Here is a 22,745-nt window from a genome sequence, read left to right as displayed (position 1 = left end):
CGTGACATTTCAGGGGTAGGTTTCAGGGGAAGGAGGCACCCGGCCCCTGCCCCCTGTTGCTGATCAGCAAGGCTGGCTTCTCCCTCTATTTTTAATAAAACAATTATCCACCGATTCCTGCTGCTATCGTAGCTGCAAGAACAAGAGCATGCAGGGCTGACTCCTTCCGGACGCTTCCCCCCCAGAGGGTCAAACACTACACAGAATCCACAGAAAAACAAACTCCAGGTTTCTTGCATCTCCAGGAGGAAGCTCACTCACATTTAACTGTGCTCTTTTCAATTTACACTCTTCCCTTTATGGCATTCATCAATCCCATTTCTCTCCTAGAGGATGACAATTTCCAAGGGATTTTCTTTTCCAGCCTACTGCTCAAAACCTTTCCCAGCTGGAGACTCAGACTCTGATCTTACTCTTGTACAAGCTGGAGAGGTTCAGAATAGCATCAAATCATGGCAGACTGTTGAAGTTTGGATGGCTATAAACTCAAAAGTGACCTTGTGTTACTGAAACATCCCTGAAGTGGGAGATCTGCAATAGAGACAGCACAGCCAGGCAGCCCAACAGGAAGCCAAGGAGAAGCTCAAAAAAAGAAAATGGCATGGCACTACATCACCATCACATCCATCCTTCAGGCTACCAAAAAGACAGCACCCCACAAGCTACATCTGCCTTTGCCAAGGCTTCTCTCTGACAACAATTTACATTCACTGAACAGGAATCTGAGGAGTAAGCTTTGTTCTGTTGAGCACAAAGCATTTCCTCTTGTGGAAGGATGAAGGATTTATAGGAAGGGGCTGTCAGGCAACAGCTGTCACTGCATGAGCACACCTATTGCCATACTATACAAGTTGTACAGAATTTCACAGTGCCTGCGCGCACACAGTATCACAGATATATATGGTGCCCCATATGCACTTACTCCTTTTCCCTGTGTCTCTCAGTGCATCAAAATAGGCCTTCCTGCAAATAATTTGCTTTTTCACATGTATCAAATTAGTGGCAGGTGTTCCATGATCAAACTTACTCAGGTTGTGCTCCTGTGAAATAGCTTCCTGCTGGAAGAGCTCAGTTCATATCAAAAATCTCCAGTCTGTACAGAAAGCTTCACTGTCTAGTACTGAATTGCACCCCAAGGCTTTACAATGGCTGCTTCTGACTAGCAGTTCATGGATTCCACATCAGACCATACAGTCCAGCAGTAATGTGTGTAAAAATCAGTGCAAGCACTGGAAGCAAAACAAAAGAACTGAAAGCACACATTCTGTAAAAAAAGCCCCAAATCAACAAAAATCCTATTCTTCAATTCAGGACCTAGCACGCTGTACAGCACCAGCTGGCACATACAAGGGGAAGGGGCTCTCTGACCAGCACAAAGTAGACCTCTGCATCAAGAAAACATTCCACACCTACAAGAAGTATTTTCCAGATATACACACACCATTCAATGTGGACACATGTAGCAGAACTTCACCTTAATTTCATGTTCGCCTGAAGGTACAACAACTGAAACTGAAGACAATCCTTACTTCCTGTAAGTTAGAAGAACTGCTAAAACTCTAAATACTACTCTCAACACTGCCTAAAACAAGTTTTGTTTTGGAACTGTCTGGCATTCAAGGATCCAGCCATGTGGATGAAAGCACCACTTGGAGAAAGGTGAAGAAAGCATCACCTGCAGCAAATACCAGCCTTTCCATTTTGAACTTCGTGAATCCACAGAAATGTGTGAGCTCTTCAGTGCCAGATCTCACACTGTGTATCTGCATAAAACAGTTCTGGCACCTCGCTTGTTTATACTAGTGAACCAGAGAAAAACAACCCCACATTCTGCAAGCACTCACACAGTGCATTGAAAGGCCCCTCTCCATTCCCTCCACTCAAGTAGAGAAGCGCTTAAGTATCCCACATACCCATTCCCCGCTCCAAGGATAATTAAAGCACATTTCTGCTCTTCATTCCATACATATATATGAGGCAGTCTCTCAGAGCTCTCATGCTGCTAGCTCTGCTATGCTCTCTGGGAGCCTGTTGTACCACGTACAGGGGGGCAGTGCAAACTGGTTTTATTCTGAGTGGGTGTCCTGTTTGCATTTCAAAGACAGATGTTTCAACTATTTGAATACTAAAGGCTGAGCTTGAAGACAGGTGTACAACATCTTCAAGTCAGTGATAACACAATACCCATCTGGTAAATTTTTTTCTCTTTCTCTTCATTTAATACAAAATCTTTTACTTAATGCAGTTCAAAGCATAGGGGCTACTAAGATCATAGGACAAGTCACATGTTAAAGATGTAACTTTGTTGGCTTTTGTTGGTTTATTAAATTCAGCTCACAGAAACAGCACTTGAAATATGGTAACAGCATGTAAAGAAGTTGCTGCAATTGCTCATACGCTTGGACCTCTGGGTTTTAATAAATTGAGTGTGAAGTTAAATGCAACAACTATAATCTCTGAAGCAGCAGCATGGAACTTCCTACATGTTTTTTAAATAAGGAAAAGTAGGAATGAAGAAATGAATGTAAAATATATTTCACCATTTTAAAATTTCACAGCCAGCATAACGTAAAAAGTACTAAGAGCAGAGACTGAGAAGTCCTTGTAAAGCACCATACTTCCAAACACCTTGACACTGTTTGTGTTAGCAGTTATTTCCAAAAACTATCTCCTTCCAAAGTAAATGCAGATTTATTGGAGCTGGAAAAAGTATTCTGGTTTCATTCATACATTCTCTGCTCCCAAAGGTGAAACATTTATTTAAACCACACTAGGAAAACACATCCGCTTTACATACCCAGGCCAAAATCCTTACTGTATCATTAAACTTAGATGCATTTATGAAGATAACTATTGGATAAAGGATTTAAAAAAACACCCTCACATTATCCAGTTTCCCCTAATAATAACAAATTAAATACTGTAAATTGTTTGTCCAAGATTAAGCAGACATCCATCATTTTGCATCTGAGTAACCTGCTAAAGAAAACAAAAACAATATTCACAAAATTCATTTAATGGGAATGGTGTCAAGAAGCTTCCTTACAAAAATAATGGGAAGTATCTCTTCATTAATGCAATTTAAATATGCATTTTACTTCAAACTTTCCAACTAACTTCTAAATGCAGGATATTTACTAATCTACATGCTCACCCCCCAAAGAAGTAGCTAAAATACATCAGTACAGAATGGTGCATGTTCACCAGAGCTTCTCTTTTCGCACATTTTTAAAAAAGACAATTCTGGGGTTTTTTGAGAAAATGTAACAGTCTTGAAAGGAATATAACACACACAAACATTTCTGGGTTCTCTTTTTAAGTCCTGGACACTAACTTCCAAGAGCAGTGTTTTATCTCACAAGACAGAATTTTCCTTCTATGAATTTCCGTCCAGTTTCTCTCACTTAAGCTTTGCAGCTCTTTCAAAATGATGAAGGCAGAACACATTTGGTCATTTTCTGACAGAACCTTGCATATAAGTTCTCTGAACAATATTTGTTCAAAAATATCCCATATCTACCCAACATATGCCAAAAGCCACCTGAAAAAGGCCAGAAAAAAATCAGTATTTCTATATTTAAAGATCAGACAAACTTCCAACATCGCCATCAGGGATCTCATGAATTTGATTCCAGCTTTTTGAAGGTCAAGGGCAGGGTCCTTACAACACTAAACACTATTGCACCATAGACTCAACTTCCCTACAACTCACCTTAGATTCCAAAAGTCTAAGAAAGCAGACCAGGGTCAAAGTTATTTCTAAAGTAGACTTGACATAACAGGAAAAATTATTTCCAACAAGACTGTTTGAATTAGTTGCCACAAGTCTTTAGAATGTGTATTCATTCCTACTACAGTGTTTTTCATCCTTTACTGGGAAGGACAACTACTTTCAGAGAAGGATTACCCAACTGATGGAAAACATCAATTTTTTTCTCCTATCAGCCCACCCCATGACCTAAACCCTTATCAGTCTCTGTTAGGTTTAAAAGCAGGTGCTGATGCAACCATTAGTTGATGTTAATTCAGTCACTAATCACAGTATCAGCACAGCAAGGACTTTTTCTCTGAAAATTCCCAGTCAAGCTGCACATAGACAAATAAGGACAGCCAAGGATAGAAGCAGGAGAAGGATCTCAATAATCTCAGTCAGTCTTTAAATCCAGGCATCACAGCAAACGAGAGCTCTAAGATTTCTGAAGGAAATGTAAAGTCTTTGGGCAAACATGACCTTTCAGATGTACAAAGAGCTAAGCACAGCAGCACTGGTGAAGTGACAGTGTGAATGATGGAAACGGGAGATGAGCACAAACAGGGAGCTGAACACAAACAGAAGGCACAGTCATGCTAAAATGCAAAAGTTGCTCATGTTTTGATCAACAGGGAAGCAGCCAGTACGAACACGAGACAGTACAAACCAAGCAGAGCTAAGTCAGGTCTGTACAGCAACAGCCTGAATGAACACAAGCAGGACTAGTTCAGATTGGCACACAGAGAAAATAGGTTACAAAGACATTTATGGAGCCTCAGCTGCATAAATTGCATACTTACCTGGATTAGACTGCATAAATTCATGAACTTTGGGTACTTTCTTGTGGTTTTGTCAAATTGCCTTCATTCTGGGAGCATCTCATGCAGTTGCTTACCTGCACCAGCGCAGCTACTTCCAACTTCATTTTCAGTTTAGAGCTAAAAAAGAACTATAAAGAGCCAAAAGCAACAAGCCTTCAGACAATCCTTAAATCCAAAATTTGCTTTTTAGCCAACAAACAGCAAGTTAGCTGATGTTAAAAACTGCTTAGCATTCTGGCCTTTTTTTTTGCCCCAGTATAGACCTGTACCTAACGATGCATTGCTTTTTGCTTCATCTTCCAGAGGTAAAAGTTGCCTACTACAGCTTGGTTCAATGCTGTAACTAATCTCGAGTTCCTATTGCTTCTGATTTCCACTCAAAGTGCCAAAGAAAAATGACTGGTTTTCTGGGGCTAATTTTGCTTTTTAAGATTTAAGCCAGTGATTGTGGCTGACAGTGTAAAAAAGCTCAGAGATGAAGTGGCTGACTGAACTCCACTTTATACATGATACCAAGAAACTACCTAGCCACTAATAGATAGCCTCAGATGTACTAAAAGAATCAACAACTTAACAGTTTGTTTGGTTTTGTGGTTTTGGGGTTTTTTTGTTGTTGCTTTTGTGTTTTGGTTTGTTTTTTTTTAAACCACTCAAATAGCAACATCAGCATCAGATTGACATTTAAGGCCATGAAAAATATGGATATTTTGGGCAAGTCTTGCAAAGGTTTGCATGCAATAACCACATGAAGATCCATCCTATTAAGAGGAGACGATCCTAGCACTTAACCCCTAATATGAGACTTCTGAGGTCAGAATGACATCACTTATATTTGCATCTACTTCGTTACTCCCTATTCCATTTAACATGTTAATGAGGAACAGTTAAAACAGATCTTTATTTTGCTCAGAGACCAGACTTGAGAACTTACACGGACTACTTTGCCTCTGTAACAGAAGTCATAAGAATGAAATCAAGCTGAATTTGACACAACAGAAAGACCCAAGGTGGAAGAGGTACTTCCCATTCTCAATGTTCTACATAAGTATCTTTATGTTAGTTACCAGGTGGCAACATAATTAAGACAATATAATTTTAAAACATTGGCAAGTAATGGCAAATACAGGAACAAATTTTGTCATTCATTCAGATTTCTCACACTAAGAATACAAAGTCAACAAGCAAAGTTTTTCCCAGGCTGCTGAAATCTACACAGTATTTCAACTAAACTAAAACCATGACTAGAATTCATAACCAAGTGGATGCATGAATGGCAAGTAGTGCTAATTTAGAGGAAAAAAGCTGTCTTGAATTACATTTTGATGTAGCTGTGATCCTTCTCTTTGAAAAACCTCTGTGTATGCTTCACTTCAATACAAAGAAGCATAAACCCTTTTACTTGGGGGAGACTAGCCACTTAATGTAAAAAATCTACACAAAAAAGCGTTCATAGGACTGGAGCCTATGGAGTACTAGTACCAGCAGTCTCAACAGTGGAACAAGGCATTAAAATTGTAGCTCATGAGGAAAGCATGCAGGGGTTATGCTGTACAAGCAAATCCAACAAAAAAGTTCAAAGAAGTTACAGATTTTTAAACTCCAAAATCTTCAGGTTGTTTGCGAAGATGTCCATTCTACAGTAACACTAACTATTCAGGCAGGTTATTATCCTGCAGTATCAACATCACGGAGGATTCTGTCCTCCTTTCCCACTCAGCTAAACAACTACATTAGTAAGTTGGAAAAAAAGATCTGTAAAAGTTAAAAAAATAAATTTGTAAAAGTTCTAGCATGAAAGCATTAACATCAGAGAAATTTCTATTCAAAATTCTGTGCAACAGTGAAATTTCATAAGGCTAAGATCAGATCTTTAAGAAACTTCAAGAAATTAGTAGACCAAAAAGTCAAGTTTAATCTGAATTTTTAGTCTTTAAATGAATGCTCTCCCATAGCTGGACTAAGACTCCAGCTGCACTTGGGATGGATTTGCCCTAGGAGCACTAAATGTTGTTTGCCCTTTCCTGTCTCCCACAGAGAAGCCCACTTGGAGACTTGTGCCTTTCTGAGATGAAGGGGCACATCTGCTACAGAACAAACAGAAATCCATCAACTAAGAGACCTCATAGATCCTGCTGGGTTATCTTTTTATATGGAACACTTGCATCTTAGTAAGGTTCTTCTCAAGAAAATAGAGAGCATGTCACACTGTTTTAGCAATCCTTTATTGAAGATAACAAGTTGGTTATGTTCACTGTATTGTATGAAACATCACAATATCATACTGGGAAGGTACTATCAGTACAGGGTTGGACCAGAGCGGACAGTCTGAACAATAAACCATTTTGCATTCTTCATTCCCTGTCTTTTAACAACCCCAAAAAAACCAGTAAAGGGACAAATACCTGTTAACATCATCATTTAAAACACTTTAACTTACAAGGCTAAAATCTAATGAATAAATAAAATATACTGTGGCAATAATCTTCTCTAGACCAAAAAAAAAATAAAATCAGATACACAGTGAATCAAAATGACTGGAAAAGCTGGCCTTCGGCATCAGTATGAAAGAGCGTGTGGTTTGTACAGACTCACCATGGGGATAAAGTTACAGAAAAATACCATGAATTTAATTTCACACAAAACCAGTTGATGACTGTCATTAGCTTAAAACTACACACAAGGGCAATTACATCCTCGCTGAAACACAGTTTAAACAAATAGGAAAATGTTTACAAGGCATCCACAGCATGTAAATCATGTACAGATGGATACATTCATTGTTTCCCCTCCCCAATAGCTTTTATTTTAGATAAATACTTTACTCTTCCCCATTTTCAGCATTTACTGGACTCATTACATGCACAACTCAAAGAAGTCAGAAAAAAAGTCAAGGTTATTGCAAAAATAGAATTAAACTAAGAATCTTCAAGTACCTTACATGACAGCCACTCTGTACCATGCCCATTGCTTATAAAATGAAAGGTCATTGAACCCATGAAAATATCTCTAATATTTTCTTAATTTAAAATAGATAATTTTAAGTGTATTTATAGTAATCTCAAAGTGATAATTTGAACTTTGAAAATAATGCAAACAATTAAAAATTATACCCATATTACACAAGACTTCTGTCTGTATCTTAAGCTGAAAAAAATCAAAAAACTATAGAAAACCACATATAGAACAAAAAAATAATCACAATTTACATTATAATAAAGGCAAATTTTCAGCATTTTTAAAAAAACCTGCAGCTGTGAGAGATGTCAAAGCAAGTCACTACTAACTATAAATTCACCAGTTTGGTTTTTTTAAAAAGATCTTCTCTAGCAAGAGTTGAAGGGTGTGTTGTACACATGCGTAAAATTCTTACTGGTTTTAGATGCCTAGAATCTTCATATATTATTGCCAAATACACTTATCTTCAAGCAAGCAGTAGGCAACGTATCACAATTTGGACACCGCAGGGAAACCTAACGGTCTGGTAATACAGGTAAAACTGGAAAATTAAAAAAGAAAATAAAATACACATCTGATAGCGTACTGCCCAATTGAAATTACTTCCAAGCCACAGAGCTGCAAAGCCTTCCAACTCGGTAAAGTGAAATAAGAAACGTCTCAAACAATTACTTGTACTCTCTCTCATGCTTGTGTTGCATGTTTCATTTAGCCACAGTGTATCTTCAGAGTACACCTACAATCCCGTGCACCTCAGGTACATACACCGATCTGCTGAGAGAATTCCTTCCTTCCTTCTTTTTTAGGGCCAAGTTCATGACAGATGTAATCAGTATGCCTGAGGCTGGTAAAAATACTGTAGTACAGGCAATGCTAAGAGTGGCAATATCAGAAAACACAAAAATGAACAAATGATGGAAAATTCTAATATCTTTCTGCCCATTTCACAAAATGTTGGAAATCCACCAGAAATTTTCCCTTGTATTGAAGAAATCAGATTTAAAAGTTTTTTCCCCCTTTCAGAATCAAAAGCATTTTAGTAGATTTGTAAGGCTACCACGGATCTTCTAGATCTCCAGCACCCTACAGGAAAAGAAGAGGAGAAATATTACTACTCACCAATACAAATGAAAACATTTTGTTGTACTGTGGAATTCAGAGGCATAATTAAGAAGAATGCTAGCATAAGACAGAAAACATTTTCCTTGTTTTCCATACCTGCCCATTTCCACACACAAATATTTGCTGTTTGTCAACGTCATGATGGAATTTACTTTTATAAAACATGAATCCAGTAAAGCTATTATGGCAGAATGACTTAAACCCAAGATTTACCTAAAATTGTACTAAATCCCAACTACCAATACATACTCCATCTGTGGACTACAAAACAAAAATAAAAGCTCTACAAAATACTACGGAACTCAGCTTTTCAGGTATTCGGGGTCCACAAGAAATTCCTGCAGGCTCATTTTCATTAAGGCAGTGAAATTTGTACCCGTTTTGAACAATTCTATTTTTGTGCAAGTGTTATATGCTATGAATTGACAACTGACACAAGAATTCCAGATTTCCCTTATTAGCAGATGAGCTACCACTACTGCAAAGACCCAGTATTATCACCGACCTACCCCAAAAAAAGCACATATGTGTATGTGTTGTAGCCCAAGAGACATGGAAAAGATGTGGCAGAAGGCAAACTTTAAAAGAATAGTTTATTCATTTATATGGCTGATGTTTAGCTTGAACCTGAGAAATGTTGCCCAAATACAGGATTATGATGAATGCTCCAAACCCCAAATCACTCAAAGCTTTGTAGAAACTAATGATCACCATGAGTTCACATCAGAAGCTATGAAAAGTTTCAAGTCATGTCAAAATGGTAACGCTTCAAAGAAAGTTTATTACTTGCTTAAAAGAGTCAATATGCATACAGATATTATTCCACAGCATATTCTTTATTTTCATTTGATCACAAATTATTATAACTTGACACTAGGTACTAAATTGAAGTACATTTTCATTTCTGGATATATGCTATGCTACAGCCTGGGAAGTAATAATACCATTGTCTAGAAAATCAGTATTTATAATGAACAGTGGATACAATCTAAACTGGAAAAAAAAAAAAATCAAACATTTCATAAGTGACAACCTAAAATGTAACAGCTTTTGTAATTTAGCTGTAATAGAAACTATACACAAACAAAACACAAGCATGCAGTACACGACGCTGGGGAAAAAAACCTGAAGAATTTGTATCATTCAATTAAACTGCACAAAAAATACAACTAAGATGTAAATTATTTTACAATGAGTAAACAGTAAACATACACCATCAAAACTACTATTTAATAAATGCTCTTAAAAGAAAAAGTTTTAAAATGTCTTTTTGCATAATCATGTTAGATCCTGTTGTTGGTGACACAGGATTTTAAAAAAGAAAATCAGAATCTCAAATGGAAGTTAAATCTTGCTACACAACATAAGATGCAATTACTGTACTATCCCACAGTAGCTGAACTTCGAGGGAAGTAAGAACTCTGTAGCAACAATCTGTACAAATAACTGAAGTAAAGCCAAGGAGTCTTCTAGGCTCGCAGTGGCAAAGGCTGCGCTCTAAGCACGGAAGGCCCGGCGGGTGAAGCGCAGCGCTAGCTCGCTGTGGAGTGTCAGGCCTGCTGCTCGCCGCTCTGGTCGCTGCCCGCGCCCCGGCGCGGTGCCGGTGCCGCTGCGGGGCCGGCGCGGGGCTGCGGCGCCTCGGCGGCCGCGCTGTCGTCGGGCGGGCCCCGGGCCTGCAGCTGCGCCAGGCGGTACCCGGCCAGCATCTCCTCCAGCAGGTGGCGGTAGTTCCCCCTATGATTAATCCGCATCTGCCTCAGCGCCTCCACCAACCTCCCCTGCGTTCCGCCTTCCTCGGCCGCGCCAGGCTCCTTCGGTTGAGATTCAACACCCCAAAAAAATCAGTAGTTAAACTAAAACATTTTCTAACCACATAAAAAAAAAAAAAAAAAAGGCAAACCGAAAAAACAATTTTTTTTCAAACTGAGAAAACATCAGCTTTGCTCCATTTTAATGTAAAACACCCTATTAGCAACATACAACTTGGAACAATATATTTCATGTTCATCCTTTTAAACAACATAGTTTAAGAAATGGTAATTATTAAACCAGCATTTTTTGAATTTCAATTCATTTTGAGCAAGTCAAAGTACCTTCTCCCCATTAATTCCACCTTTACTTCAAATATCTTTGATAAATACAGATGATACCCCCATGAACTTTGATTATTTGTCAGTGGAAATTTTTGAAAATTTAAGCTTCTTTAGCCATAGGTCAATATATTTAATTGTGAATTTCTGCACAGTCAGTAGCAACACAGTTCTGTGAAAAACTCAGAGAACAGATATCTCTACTGATAGCAGTTTAGTTGAAGCATCACATCAAAATAAATGCTCAGTGTTGCAGCAAGCACTCTTGACTTTTGCATGCATGATGCTGCCAGAAAAGAAGCAAGCAGCTACCCATAAGCACGAGGAATGCTGGTATTTGAATGACATAAGACACACCTTTGGGCAGACTGCATATTGCCTAGAAAAATTAGCAGGTAGAACAGTTATTTAATGTCAAACCTAAGAACCTACAGCACAAAATCTGAGTATCAAGTGCTGGTTAAGAAATGGAAGTCTCCTCAGCAAATGAACTGCTTGGTTACAAGCCTTCAGTTGAAAAAAATGTGTTTTTTGGTGATAGACATGCACATCTGCTACAGTGCTTTGACACTGATACTAGGTATTTTCACTTCCAAGTGCTAAAGCAGTACTGCTGCTTTAAGGGAACAGTACATTTTAAATTATTAATATCTAGCAACTTATCAATTTAGACAAATGAAACTATCTCTGTAAGCTGGCTGATTTTGCAAGACATTAGAGGCACAATCCAGACTGCCTTGTTTTCATGATGACCTCATTTTATTGTCATGTAGTCCAAAGGCTTCCTAATTACAAGTACTGCCGCCACTCATTTTACAAGCTTAACAGCAGTATCGAGAAAATATCTTGGGATCATTAAGATTTTGCATGCTCTATGTAATGTTGCTGGAATAAAAGCCTCGGGACTGATTAGCACAGTCCAAGCTAAAATGGAGGACAATTTTACCACAAAAATGAGTATTACTGCATATAATGGCATCCCTCTTAAGTTTAATTAGTTCAGGAAGTAAGAGACATTTTCACAGTGGTTTGCTGGTCTTAGTTTGAGATGTTTTGACTCACATGTACTAGCATTTTCATATTCAAATATGAAAAGATTCAAGAGAATATTCAAGAATTCAACACTCTCTTTTCTTCAAGAGCCCAGTGAGAAAAAGCAAGATAAAGGAGGTAGTTTTAATGCATGAAATGGAATTGGTTTAATGCCTTACAAGCACAATGTCAGTGAAAACCCAGGGCATCAAGAAGAGGCTACAGATGCATCCTGTTTCTTGGTTTGACAAAGACAAAAAAACTGAGTTATGTATATACCTAGCTAATATTAAACATGGCAGCATAGCTGGAGACTTCCTTCCAGTTTTTTAAAATTCAGAGAACATTTAAATTCCATATTTCGTCTACTCCATCAGTTTTGCTGTGAGGTTGACATTAGCACACATACACCCTGAAGTTTCCACATTTCAAAATACCGAGATCTTAAAAAATTCCTCTGGCAGACTGAAGTGAATAATTTTGCTCCATGCAACACTGAAGAGTAAAAGCAATAAGCAATATAATAGCAGCCCTGAGACTCCTAAGCAATTCAAATGCTGGTAGGAGTTGAATTAGCAGTGCTGTTAGGGTTTGATATTCAAGCTCACATCCTGCTTTGCGTTGCACCCTATTTTACAGCAGGCTATTTTGTGCTTCTCTTGTGTCCCTCAGTGCTACCAGACAAGAAACCCCACAGACAGTAGGACCAAAACTGCCTCTTTTATATATTATGGCCTATATAGACAGAGATTTCTCTCTAATGATGTGTGGTTAGAACAGGTCCCTGAAAACTATGGTTATTGTGCAAGGTAGCAGTTGTCTTCCCTCACATTTCAATTCAACTTAAGTGCTACTGACCATAAAAACAAGAATAAATTTGTGCTAGCTGTATTCAACATGAGTATTCACAGTTTTTACGCAAGTTCTGTGCTATTAAATTACGTGTATGAAAAGGGTTGCTATGTATTAAAGACTGGATTTACAATATTTTGAGAATGGTGTAACGAGTTGCGTCCATTTAAATTTTTTAAATTATATGTAGCAGCCCTTAACAACACATGATTTGGTTCAGCCAACTGCCAGAGTGGTTTATTAGTAAAAACAAAGAGAAACATGATTGCTTTCAAATAAGATGCTCAAAGGCAGCTTTAAGCAAATGCCACTGGAACTATTAACACAGCCACTGTAATTTTAACATTGTTCCTTGTGTTTAGGTATATATATACATACAGTGAAGTAGTCTAATTGGGTAGTAGTCTGCTAGTCTTAGGAACACATCAAAAAACTAAAATGGTCAGGGAAGTAGAGTCACAGAAAAAGAGCAGTACTTTAACATAGTAAATACAACAACTCTTCAGTGGTACTGTAACATCACAGTGCTAACAATTATTTAGCTATGAATACATTCTTTTCAATTCCGTTTAAAGATCTGAAAACATCAGGCCCCAATACATAACAGATTCCTGTGCTCTCACTCACATTTGTAAAGGCACAAGCCACCACATTTACAGCAGAAGTCTCTGCTCAAACACTGGTAAAGTTCTTCGTTGTGACCCCAGTGCAGGGCTCTCTCCAGCCCTGGATTTATAAAATACTCGTAAATCTGCTGAGATTCCTAGTGGAAAAAACTTAAGACTGCTATACCCTCAAGCCAGACAAGTGATCTCTGAATACTGCTGTAGTAAGGATTCTTTCATTTCTCAGACTCTTGCTCTGCATGACATCTCATATTTAGGCTCTATGTTAAGGTTTCTCAGAAAATGCACATGTGAAGAACAAAAAAAACCAAAAAAAACCACTAAGCGCAACACTACCTGAAATGTTTTACAGTGCTGAGTAAAACAAAGCTAGCCTAGAAAGAGATACAACCAAATTTTCAATTTATACACTTTCTAAGAACTAACTTGCAAACCTATTATGATCCAGTTCACAGGAACTCAGGGTAAGTATTTTAAAATTGTTAGATGCTATAAAGCATAGTCTTTAGAAGGAAGTCATATTCTCAATTGCAAAAGTTAATCTGATTGTTTGGGTTGTTGTTTTTGTGGTTTAGAGGGGGTTTTTTACTCATTTGTATTAATATTTTAGCAACTAATTATGTTATTATTTTGCCAAGCTAAAAACTGCTCTAGCTTTATATACAACCATAAGATGGAAGATGACTGCCCCAGGCAGATTTCCAGTCAGTAATGGAAATACTCTGTACAGCACCCACTCTCAGCAGACACCTGTGCACTGTTAATTGCACACAGGGAAGGATGCTCAAGTGCAAGTCAAGTGCACCTTTGTGCTCTGCAGACTCAGCATCCATGTGTCTAGCTCAATTTTTCATAGGAACATCTGCTTTTGCCTCATACTACTTTAAACAGGGGCATCATTAGCTAGATTTCAATCTCACTTGGCAATGTCATCATTGGGATATACTGTATGTTTCTTTCCTACCTTTGCTTCCTGTTTAAATGTGAGATGTTTAGCAACATTATCACTTTGTGTACACATTCTGAAGAGTCTGATGTTGGGTAACTGAACAGCTTCCTTCCCTTTTAACCTCTCTGGACACTTCAGTATCCAGTTCAGAAGGCTACAAGATCACCACATACACACCTGAAACTGAGTAAGACCAGCAAGGAAGTCATGTTTTCATCACCTCAGAGACAAGGCCCACTAGATTCAACCACTTTAAGGACAGTACGATAACTTGCTGGGAAAATGCAAACAGGAACTGTATCCTTCACCAAGGGCAAGCACATCCTCTCAAACTACTCTGGGCCAGTATCACTTGGGGTGAAAAGAATAAAGGTGCTGACTGGCAAATGACGTCCTGTCACAAGATCAAACTAGAATTTAGCCCACTTTATGAAAAACACATAATTTTTGAGATTTGCACTTCTGTATCAACATAAGAAAAATGTAGCAAGCAGACTGCAGTCTACTGTTCACATCTCTTTTTAAGAAACCAAATTAAAAGCCAAACCAACTACTCAAGGATTTTAACGGCAAGAAAGGTCAAAGCTGTTAATGGTATATTATTTTATGAACAAAATGCACATTTTGGTTAGCTACCTCATTTTATTAAATTAAAATGGATGATGCATAAACATTTCCTAAAAGAAGCCAATAGACAAAAGGATGCTGTACTGCATATTAGGGCTTTCAGCAAATGTGCAGGGCTATTGAGAAGTAAATCTAGACTTAGAATAGGTGCATCATAAATGCAACTATGGCATACAACATTTCTAAAAATTAGACATTAGACAAACTTTTAGGTTTTTTTCTTAAAATACCAATTAATTTGTAAAACCGATGCTGTTTTAATTTTTATTTAATTCTTAAATAAGCCACATATACCAGTAACTTTTCCTCAAAAAGTAGGGAAAGTTCTGGCTAAATACAACAAGTAGTAGCAGGCTGATAGAGGTGCAGATTTTCCTGAAGGACTAAAGAAGCTGGAAAGAGGAAAATTTTGTGTATCTTGGTTTGGGGCACTGTTGCACAATTTCTTGAACGTGAAATGAAAAAAAGCATATCCTATCACTTTCATCTAGAAAAAGAAACAAATCCTAAAAAATTAAGAAGTTAGAGATTTCTTCCCTATTTGTATTCTTAACAGAATAGTGGCCCTTTCCACCCACACCAGCTTTCCAATTGAAGATAATAAATCAAATACAGGCAGTTAAGAGGACAATAGAAAAGACACAGCAATAATTGTAGTGAGACTGCATATTTACTATCTCAAGGTGCACAATTGGTACTTTCAAGGTATTTCAAGTGCAACACCATTCACTGTAATAACTACCTGACTGAGGGCCTTGTAGCATCTCAGAAGAAAAAAATAGTACAAAGGATTTACTAGAATAAGAATGGTACTTCCACAAAACAGTTCACAGAAACTGTACAGGAAATGACGTGTACAAGCACTGATGTTTTTTATGAGTTCTTCAGTTTTTCACGGTTTTTAAACAAATTTAACCACAATTGATAGAAGCACCAGTTATTGGTTACACTAATATTAAGAGGCACCTAATAATCAGGCTTAGAGGTACAATAAACCATATTTCAATGTACTATTTAAAATTCAACTTCATAGGAAATGGGAAGAAGAATGTAAGCTATTTTAGAAACCATAACTGAAGTAATCTGAAATCACTTTACACTTTTCCTTAGACCAGTAGAGATGGGATATGAAAAGACAGTGCAAATGCTATGAAAATAGTCAATATTAGTCTTGTCTTTTATATCAAGTGTACGAAGGCCTCCTTACAGAAGGCAACAGGAAGTGTGTTTGCTCCCTCTTGTACAGTTCTGGACAGTAGAATAACAGCTAGTTAAGGAACAAATTTTCTGACTATTAATTTTTTACAAGAATAAACTGTAATTTAGAAAAACCCTGCACTGTTGCCTCACAGGTTTGACTGAGAAAGTGGTAGTCATTTGGATGTTTAAAAAGTGTTTCAGAATTGGGTGTCAGTTTTGTGTCTTTTTGAGGATGAACTTCTATATCGAATCCATCCAAAGCAAGGTAAAAATTAGCAGTATGTTACAATATATGCAATGTATTTCTAATACTTTATTCCTAGTGATGAATACTTTTGCTTAATGTGTGACACAACTCTGACATTCACATTAGCAAAGAGGTGTAGCAATCAAAATGGGAACTTACCCCCTCATTGTCTCTGTGTGGATTCAGCCTAGTATACACAGCTTCAATAATATTACGCCTAAAAAGAGAAGTTAAAAAAAAATTAAGCACAACAAAGGATTTCAAAACATTGAGAAAAGTGTGATCAGAGTAGGCATTTCAAAGTGTTTAAGGTATTTTTCTTTTAATTTGCCTTTTAAAAAGATGAAACTCACCCTGTCTTTAGTCACTTTCAGTAAGATATTTGGGGGTCTAGCAATCTGGTTAGGATTTGTAAAAACTGAGCAAAGTAAAGCAATTTTCTTACCTTACCATCTCCATGGTCCACCTCTTTTTAGAGCTGCATAGTCAGATTTTGTCAAAAGTAACACTTAAATCTATATTTTGCTTGTTATAAAGAATTCTTCAAGTTTGCTGGTTTTCTTGCCTTATTTCTGGACGTGGAACTTGAAGACAGTTCCATTTTTCCCTATTTTTATTACATATACACAGGTTACAACTTGCCTACAAAATTTTGAAGTGTGGTGTGCAGAGTATACAACCCCTGAGATGTGTTTCCTATTGTCTATTCACACTGTAGAAATTAAAACACAAAAGCCACTAGGTAGACTTTTTTTGTGGCAGTGCCATTTAAGGCCACGCTTTCACAGGCAGGCAAAATAAGCACGAAGAACTTCACAAAAAATAAAACCCATCATATAAGCAGACTTCTGATGCAAAAAAGGTTATGTACTCACATCTTCAAATCAAAGTTAACACTGGGAAACGTTCAGACAGCTATAATAAATATGATCAAAGTTACTGACAGCTTCGACAAAAAAGAACTCCTACATGGACTAAGACTCTAAGTCTGGAAGTGACCAAGATCTCTAAAAATTATGTCAGAATGAGGGACACCAACTGCTGAGTCTTCTAAAGAGCACAAAGGCATCAGCTGAAGACAGCTGCAAATGTCTCCAATACACAGTCATGGCTCTCGATGCAACAGAACTTTCTGCCCCAGAATACTGAGGATGCTACAAGTTTGATGAGGCTCCTTCTGATAATATTTAAGAAATCTGGAAAGGCTGCATATCTGAAGTAGTAGAGGATCCATTGGCATTGATGGAATATCTTCCTGGACAAAAGAAACTGAATCTTTTTGCTGATGATACACGAAGGGGTTCTCTCCATTTCGTTCCACACTTAGTGATAGACCAATGGCACAATTCTGACTAAATGTCTGTACTACATAAAGCAAAGGCACTCCCAATGTAACAGAAAATGCTTAAACAGTCCAAGCAAGACAGCCACAGAAGCAAGAGATAGCCACTACAGTGGGTTTAAATAGACATGAAAGTCAGGTCCTTCGGAACTATCCAGTCTTCTTTTTTCATTTTTCTTTCTTTCTTTCAACAGTGTACTTCTCTGTGGTTTTCTTTGATGGGAAAACTCAGGAGCAAGATCTTGAGTGGAACTACTAAAGGCCCAAGTACCAGGGTAGCTCAGGACTTTTGTTTACTGCAGCAACAAACAACCAATTTTGAGGCAGCAATTGAAATCACAAGGGGATTGGAGTCAAGCCAGAAAAAGTGTCCTTGGAGAGTAAGATTTTAAAGGATAAAACAGCACCATCAACTGACCACAGCAGAGTTGACACCTGTACATCTCCTGTCTCAAAGAACGGGCCAGCAGGGGCTTCTACACAAGTGAGAAGCTTGAAGGAAGGAAGTACACAGTGCCAATGTAAGTGGAGCTACTTCAGGGGCTCCTAAGGTTCGCAAACACACTCTAGTCACAGTAACATTGTATTGCATTTCTCCAGCTCAGACATACTAAAAATTTGGAGCAACTTTAACTGGTGCTAAAACCATGGATGTCAGCCACAGACAAGATTTTTCACAACCCCTTTGAGGCAGGTCTTGGAGTTCAAACACAAGGACAAAGTGTAACTTCTTCATGACCTGGTAACATCCCAGGATAATGATCTCAAGAAAAAGAATATTCTCTTGTTAGGACAAAAGTTTTAAGTTACACAGTATGTGGGTTTGGGCTGTGCAGTAGTACTTTTTCCAAGACTTCCATTAATTTCCTGCAAGTAAAACAAACTTACTTATGTCACTGCCTTTGTCCCAAGTTTGGAGACCAAGAACAAGTTACTTAATACTGTATAATATTCTCTTGAAAGAAACTGCAGGCACACCCCTGAAGTCAGGGGACTTTAAAAGTCAAGATGAAGAGAAAGGCACCAAAATGCAAATTCTGAACCAAGTCCATGAAAAATGGAACCTGAATCACAACAAATTTAAACAGAATTTATACGTCAAGGGTCCAGAATAGTGCAGCAGTACATCATGCAGTTACTAATGAGCAAAACAACAAAACACAGCAGTTGGGAGGCACCAAGAACAGGCACACCAAAACTTCTCTGAATGCCTGGAATGCACACAAGTGGAAAAGAAGGCCCAGAATGTACAGATACTTCCAAGGCTAGAAAGATATAATCATGGCAAACAGTGCTCATTAACAAGTACATGCAATGAAAACAGATGTACAGACACACACAAATGCTCAGAGGACAGGACTTCATATTTTGTAAAATACAAATATTACCGAAACAACATGCTTTATGCCAGGGAACAATAATGAGTATTGCTGTCTGGGGAATTCCAGATTAACAATTGTTTATGCAATTCTAAATTCTTTTCGTTAAAATCCTTAAGTTATAGGTTGCTAGTTATAGGTGCTAGAACCATTGGGTTCACCAGGAAACCAATGTAATTCCTGAAGGTTTAATCCTGTTAAGTTTTAAGATGCATACTCTAGTTCAATATTCTTGTTTATCTACCATTCAGTTTCAGACTAAACAAATAAAAACAATTTTCTTATGAGAATGTTTTCTGAGCAAATAACTACTGTCCCAAACTTATAATGGACATTAAGTGGTTGGGAAAACATGACATGAGGAAAAGTGATCTCCCAGAATTTTGATATTCATGTTGTTTGACAGCTCTTAATAAATGTAAAGCAGTAAAAAGTCAAGAATACATATATTTTAATTTTCTGAAATGGCCATATGGAAATAATAAATTAGTATGTTATGTACTAGAATATAATTAATGCATTTCCTCTTTACCATTCTGAAATGGGGACAGCAACACAAATGTTTATATACTGCAAAAGGTAAACTAGCTTCAAATACAAAAACTTGATTTGATTATAGCTATTACAGTAAGAAAACTCTAAAACATTAAAATGAAAGAGTTTCAGTGAATTTAACAGTTCAAGAAATTCCAGTACTGTACTCACTTGCCAGCTAAACCACCTCCTGGTGGTAAATTAGGGATATTCTCTGCAGTTAAAATACGAATAACATGAGCAAGATCAGGCATTCCTTCTTCACCCGATTTTTCCATAATTTCTAATTTAAAAACAGAAGAAGTCCTGAGTTAATACCACCCATTGGCTAAGACACTGAAATATAAGATACTATCACTTTTTAACAGAGGCATTATGAAAAAGTTACATGTAAACAGGAAAACATTCTTTACATTTTAGGTTAGCAGCCTTTGCATGGTGGAACAGAGCTTAAATTCATGGTCTGTCTTTCCAGTATGAGTCAAGCCTTACTCTTTAAGAGAAAATCAGAAGCAGACTGTGAACTGAATGAAATACCCTGGAGATAGCAGCCTGTTCTCTCTGAAAAAGAGAGCAGCTGGGAGTCTGTTTCAGTTAGCTTCCTGTTGCAGTGCAACATGTTACATGCCATAAAGCCAGTGCTTCCCGGGGATTCTGTCACGCTTCCTTCTAACACCTTGTATCCTCAAAGGCCTGAATCTCCAGTGCATAAACACTCTGACCATCATGCAATCAGGAGGATATATAATGGATAGATAATATTAGCACTCAAATGGCCAAAAGAGAATACGGGACGGATGAGGAATAATTAAATATACTTATATTAATAATAATTAAAAACACGGTATTCCATTTCAAAGCTGACATATAACACAAGTCAAGCCCAGCACTACTAAGTTCTTCTACCTTGGAAAAGAACTGCCTAAACTCAAGTAAATCTTCACATGCTCTCTTTCACCAGGGTTGCTGTTAAGATGCACACGTAGTATCTGTGTATACACTCACACAGGTGCAATACTACCAGCTTCCACTCATCAGCCTCTACTCATCAACCACTACCACGGCATAAAAAGGCTTAAGAGAGGAGGTTTTTTTCTGAAAATCAACTAAATTAAGGAGCAGAGTGCCATTTCTGTAGATACTGTTCCAGATAAAAACACCTTTGAGCCACAAACCAGAAGAATTAAGAATAATCCTCTCAAGTACCATCCTAAAAAACTTCAGTCATTCTGTACCTTGGCTACTATCCAAAGATGGATAAACAAATACTTTAATTTTCCTACAATTGATTATATTCTGGATAAGTGACTTGGAACCTGCATTTATGAGTTTCTTAAGTTAGTAGAAAAGCATACCACTGGTACTTTAAATCCCTCATCCCAAGTTTCCTAGTATTTAAACCTTTCTTGCTGTCTATCACTTACTTAGGAAGCAAGTGATATTTAGGCTTCTCTTAGGACTACCAAGATCAACAAAGTGCTTGGCCAGGTACTTGCTCACTTTGCATGAGGCAGATCAGTAGTAATGCCCCCACGAAGCAATCACTTGTAGAATTAATTATAGTACCTTGTAACAAATAAGGCACTATTATGCTTCTAAGTCTCAACTTTAAGCCAGCAATATACAATCTTTGCAAAGATTAAGATAGGTGCTCTATTACTAGAAGTGATTAAAGACTGTTCCATGAAACTTGATGTGTATGATCATCCATCCATCCATCCATCCATCCATCAAGGATGGATCATGGCTAGCAAAGGAAATGACAGCTGAATAAGTATGCCTTAATCTTAGGATTTTGATCACTTCTTCCACACATACACAAATTAGCTAAAACTCCTCTTATACATTGCATCCTTTTGTACAGTTCTACTTAGTTAGAAGTAATTGTACTGCTACAATATAATTTTGCTGATATATTTGACAGGAAATGTATCTTATGAATATACACTTTTTATACCAAGAGCGCATCTGGCTCTATACATAGGAAAAGTAGACAAATAGCAAGAATTAATAAGAAGAAAGACTACAAAAGCAAGCAATTTCCAAATATTAATTGCACACATAAGGGTTTTATATCTTCTTTAAAAGGAATGAAAGCAATTACAGCTAAAGATTGCTCTATGTTTCTTGGTACTAGAAACATTTATGTTACACTGTATAATAACTTCCCAGGGAGTGCTGAACTGAACCATGAGCATCTTCTCTTCATTTCTAGAAGGTGGCAAAACAAGAATTCTGGCTGAACTAATCATTATCTTTTTCTTTTCCTGGTATTAGAGTGAATAATTTCATCTAGAACCTGTTCCCTCTCTTTAAAAAAAACCAAAGCTTCCTAATAGAAAATCGAGAATAAAGCAAGTGAGCAAGCATGACCTGTTTCCATTACACATCAGTTGGCAGATACACACTGTGGATGTGCTTGACAAAGGCCACCAGAGAAAGAAACCAAATTATTTTCAAAAACAAGATTTATGGGCACTTACAAAGTTCTCACCTTCATCTCTATGATGTTAAGAATAACTGCTACAGTTCACTTTGCATTGCTAACATAACTCAGACACTTAAAGAATAATTCCTGATATTATTATATATGTATATTCATGGCAGTTCACTACAAGGTCTAGTACTTTACTCCTAAAACACTTTTCACTAAGGCTAACACTTAACTCACTGATAGGCATTTTGAAAATTCAGGTAACATTTTACTTCAGTTTTATATAATGCAAGTCCTCACCCAGACAGCATTACAAGTTCTCCATGTTCCAGCACCTCCTTTGATGCCCAGCTATCCATTATGACAAATCAGTTTTATATACAGTATATATTCCACATATATAAAATGTATCATCCAACTCAGTGGATTAACTAGTAAGACTGTTTAAGCCTACACAGATTATGTGCCCCTATTTATGATTTGTAGGGTGTTTTTTGGGTTTTATGGGGTTCTGTGGTTTGTCTATTATTAACTGCAATTCTGATACATCCTTTCAAATAAACTGAAACATCAGAGAACTGAATTGACTTCTGTGCCTAGTTTTCTCTTCATGGGACCAAACTTTGGGTCTCTGAAAAGCAGAGAGCAGAAAGTAGTATTTGCAAGGAGCAGTAAGAAAAGAGTGACCTAGCATAACCTCACTACTGTCCAAAACACCTGTAGAAGGTGCCCATGGCAGTGGTGTTGGAACTAGATGATCTTTAAGGTCCCCTCCAACCCAAAC

At 37.5% G+C, this 22,745-nt stretch overlaps 1 protein-coding gene across 7 annotated transcripts in view; it reads right to left on the bottom strand.

Moving 5' to 3' along the window:
- Positions 1 to 6,775: 6,775 nt before the first annotated feature.
- PPM1B (protein phosphatase, Mg2+/Mn2+ dependent 1B) overlaps positions 6,776 to 22,745 on the bottom strand; it is a 61,233-nt gene continuing 45,263 nt past the window's right edge. For 4 of the 7 annotated variants that reach the window (XM_069009743.1, XM_069009740.1, XM_069009744.1 and 1 more), the window contains exons 5-7: positions 19,699 to 19,810; positions 16,432 to 16,489; positions 9,467 to 10,460 (exon numbers count right to left, since the gene is read on the bottom strand). In XM_069009743.1, coding sequence (XP_068865844.1) covers positions 10,200 to 10,460; positions 16,432 to 16,489; positions 19,699 to 19,810 — 431 coding nt within the window. In that variant the 3' untranslated portion in view covers positions 9,467 to 10,199. Of the gene's footprint in view, positions 8,611 to 9,466; positions 10,461 to 16,431; positions 16,490 to 19,698; positions 19,811 to 22,745 lie in introns of those variants that run through there. The other 3 variants (XM_069009745.1, XM_069009746.1, XM_069009747.1) reach the window with 3 other exon arrangements.

Source organism: Aphelocoma coerulescens, chromosome 3 (genome assembly GCF_041296385.1).
Source record: "Aphelocoma coerulescens isolate FSJ_1873_10779 chromosome 3, UR_Acoe_1.0, whole genome shotgun sequence".
NCBI lineage: Eukaryota > Metazoa > Chordata > Aves > Passeriformes > Corvidae > Aphelocoma > Aphelocoma coerulescens.
The sequence above is the reverse complement of the archived record's forward strand: the minus strand, read 5'-3'. Positions and strand labels throughout refer to the sequence as shown.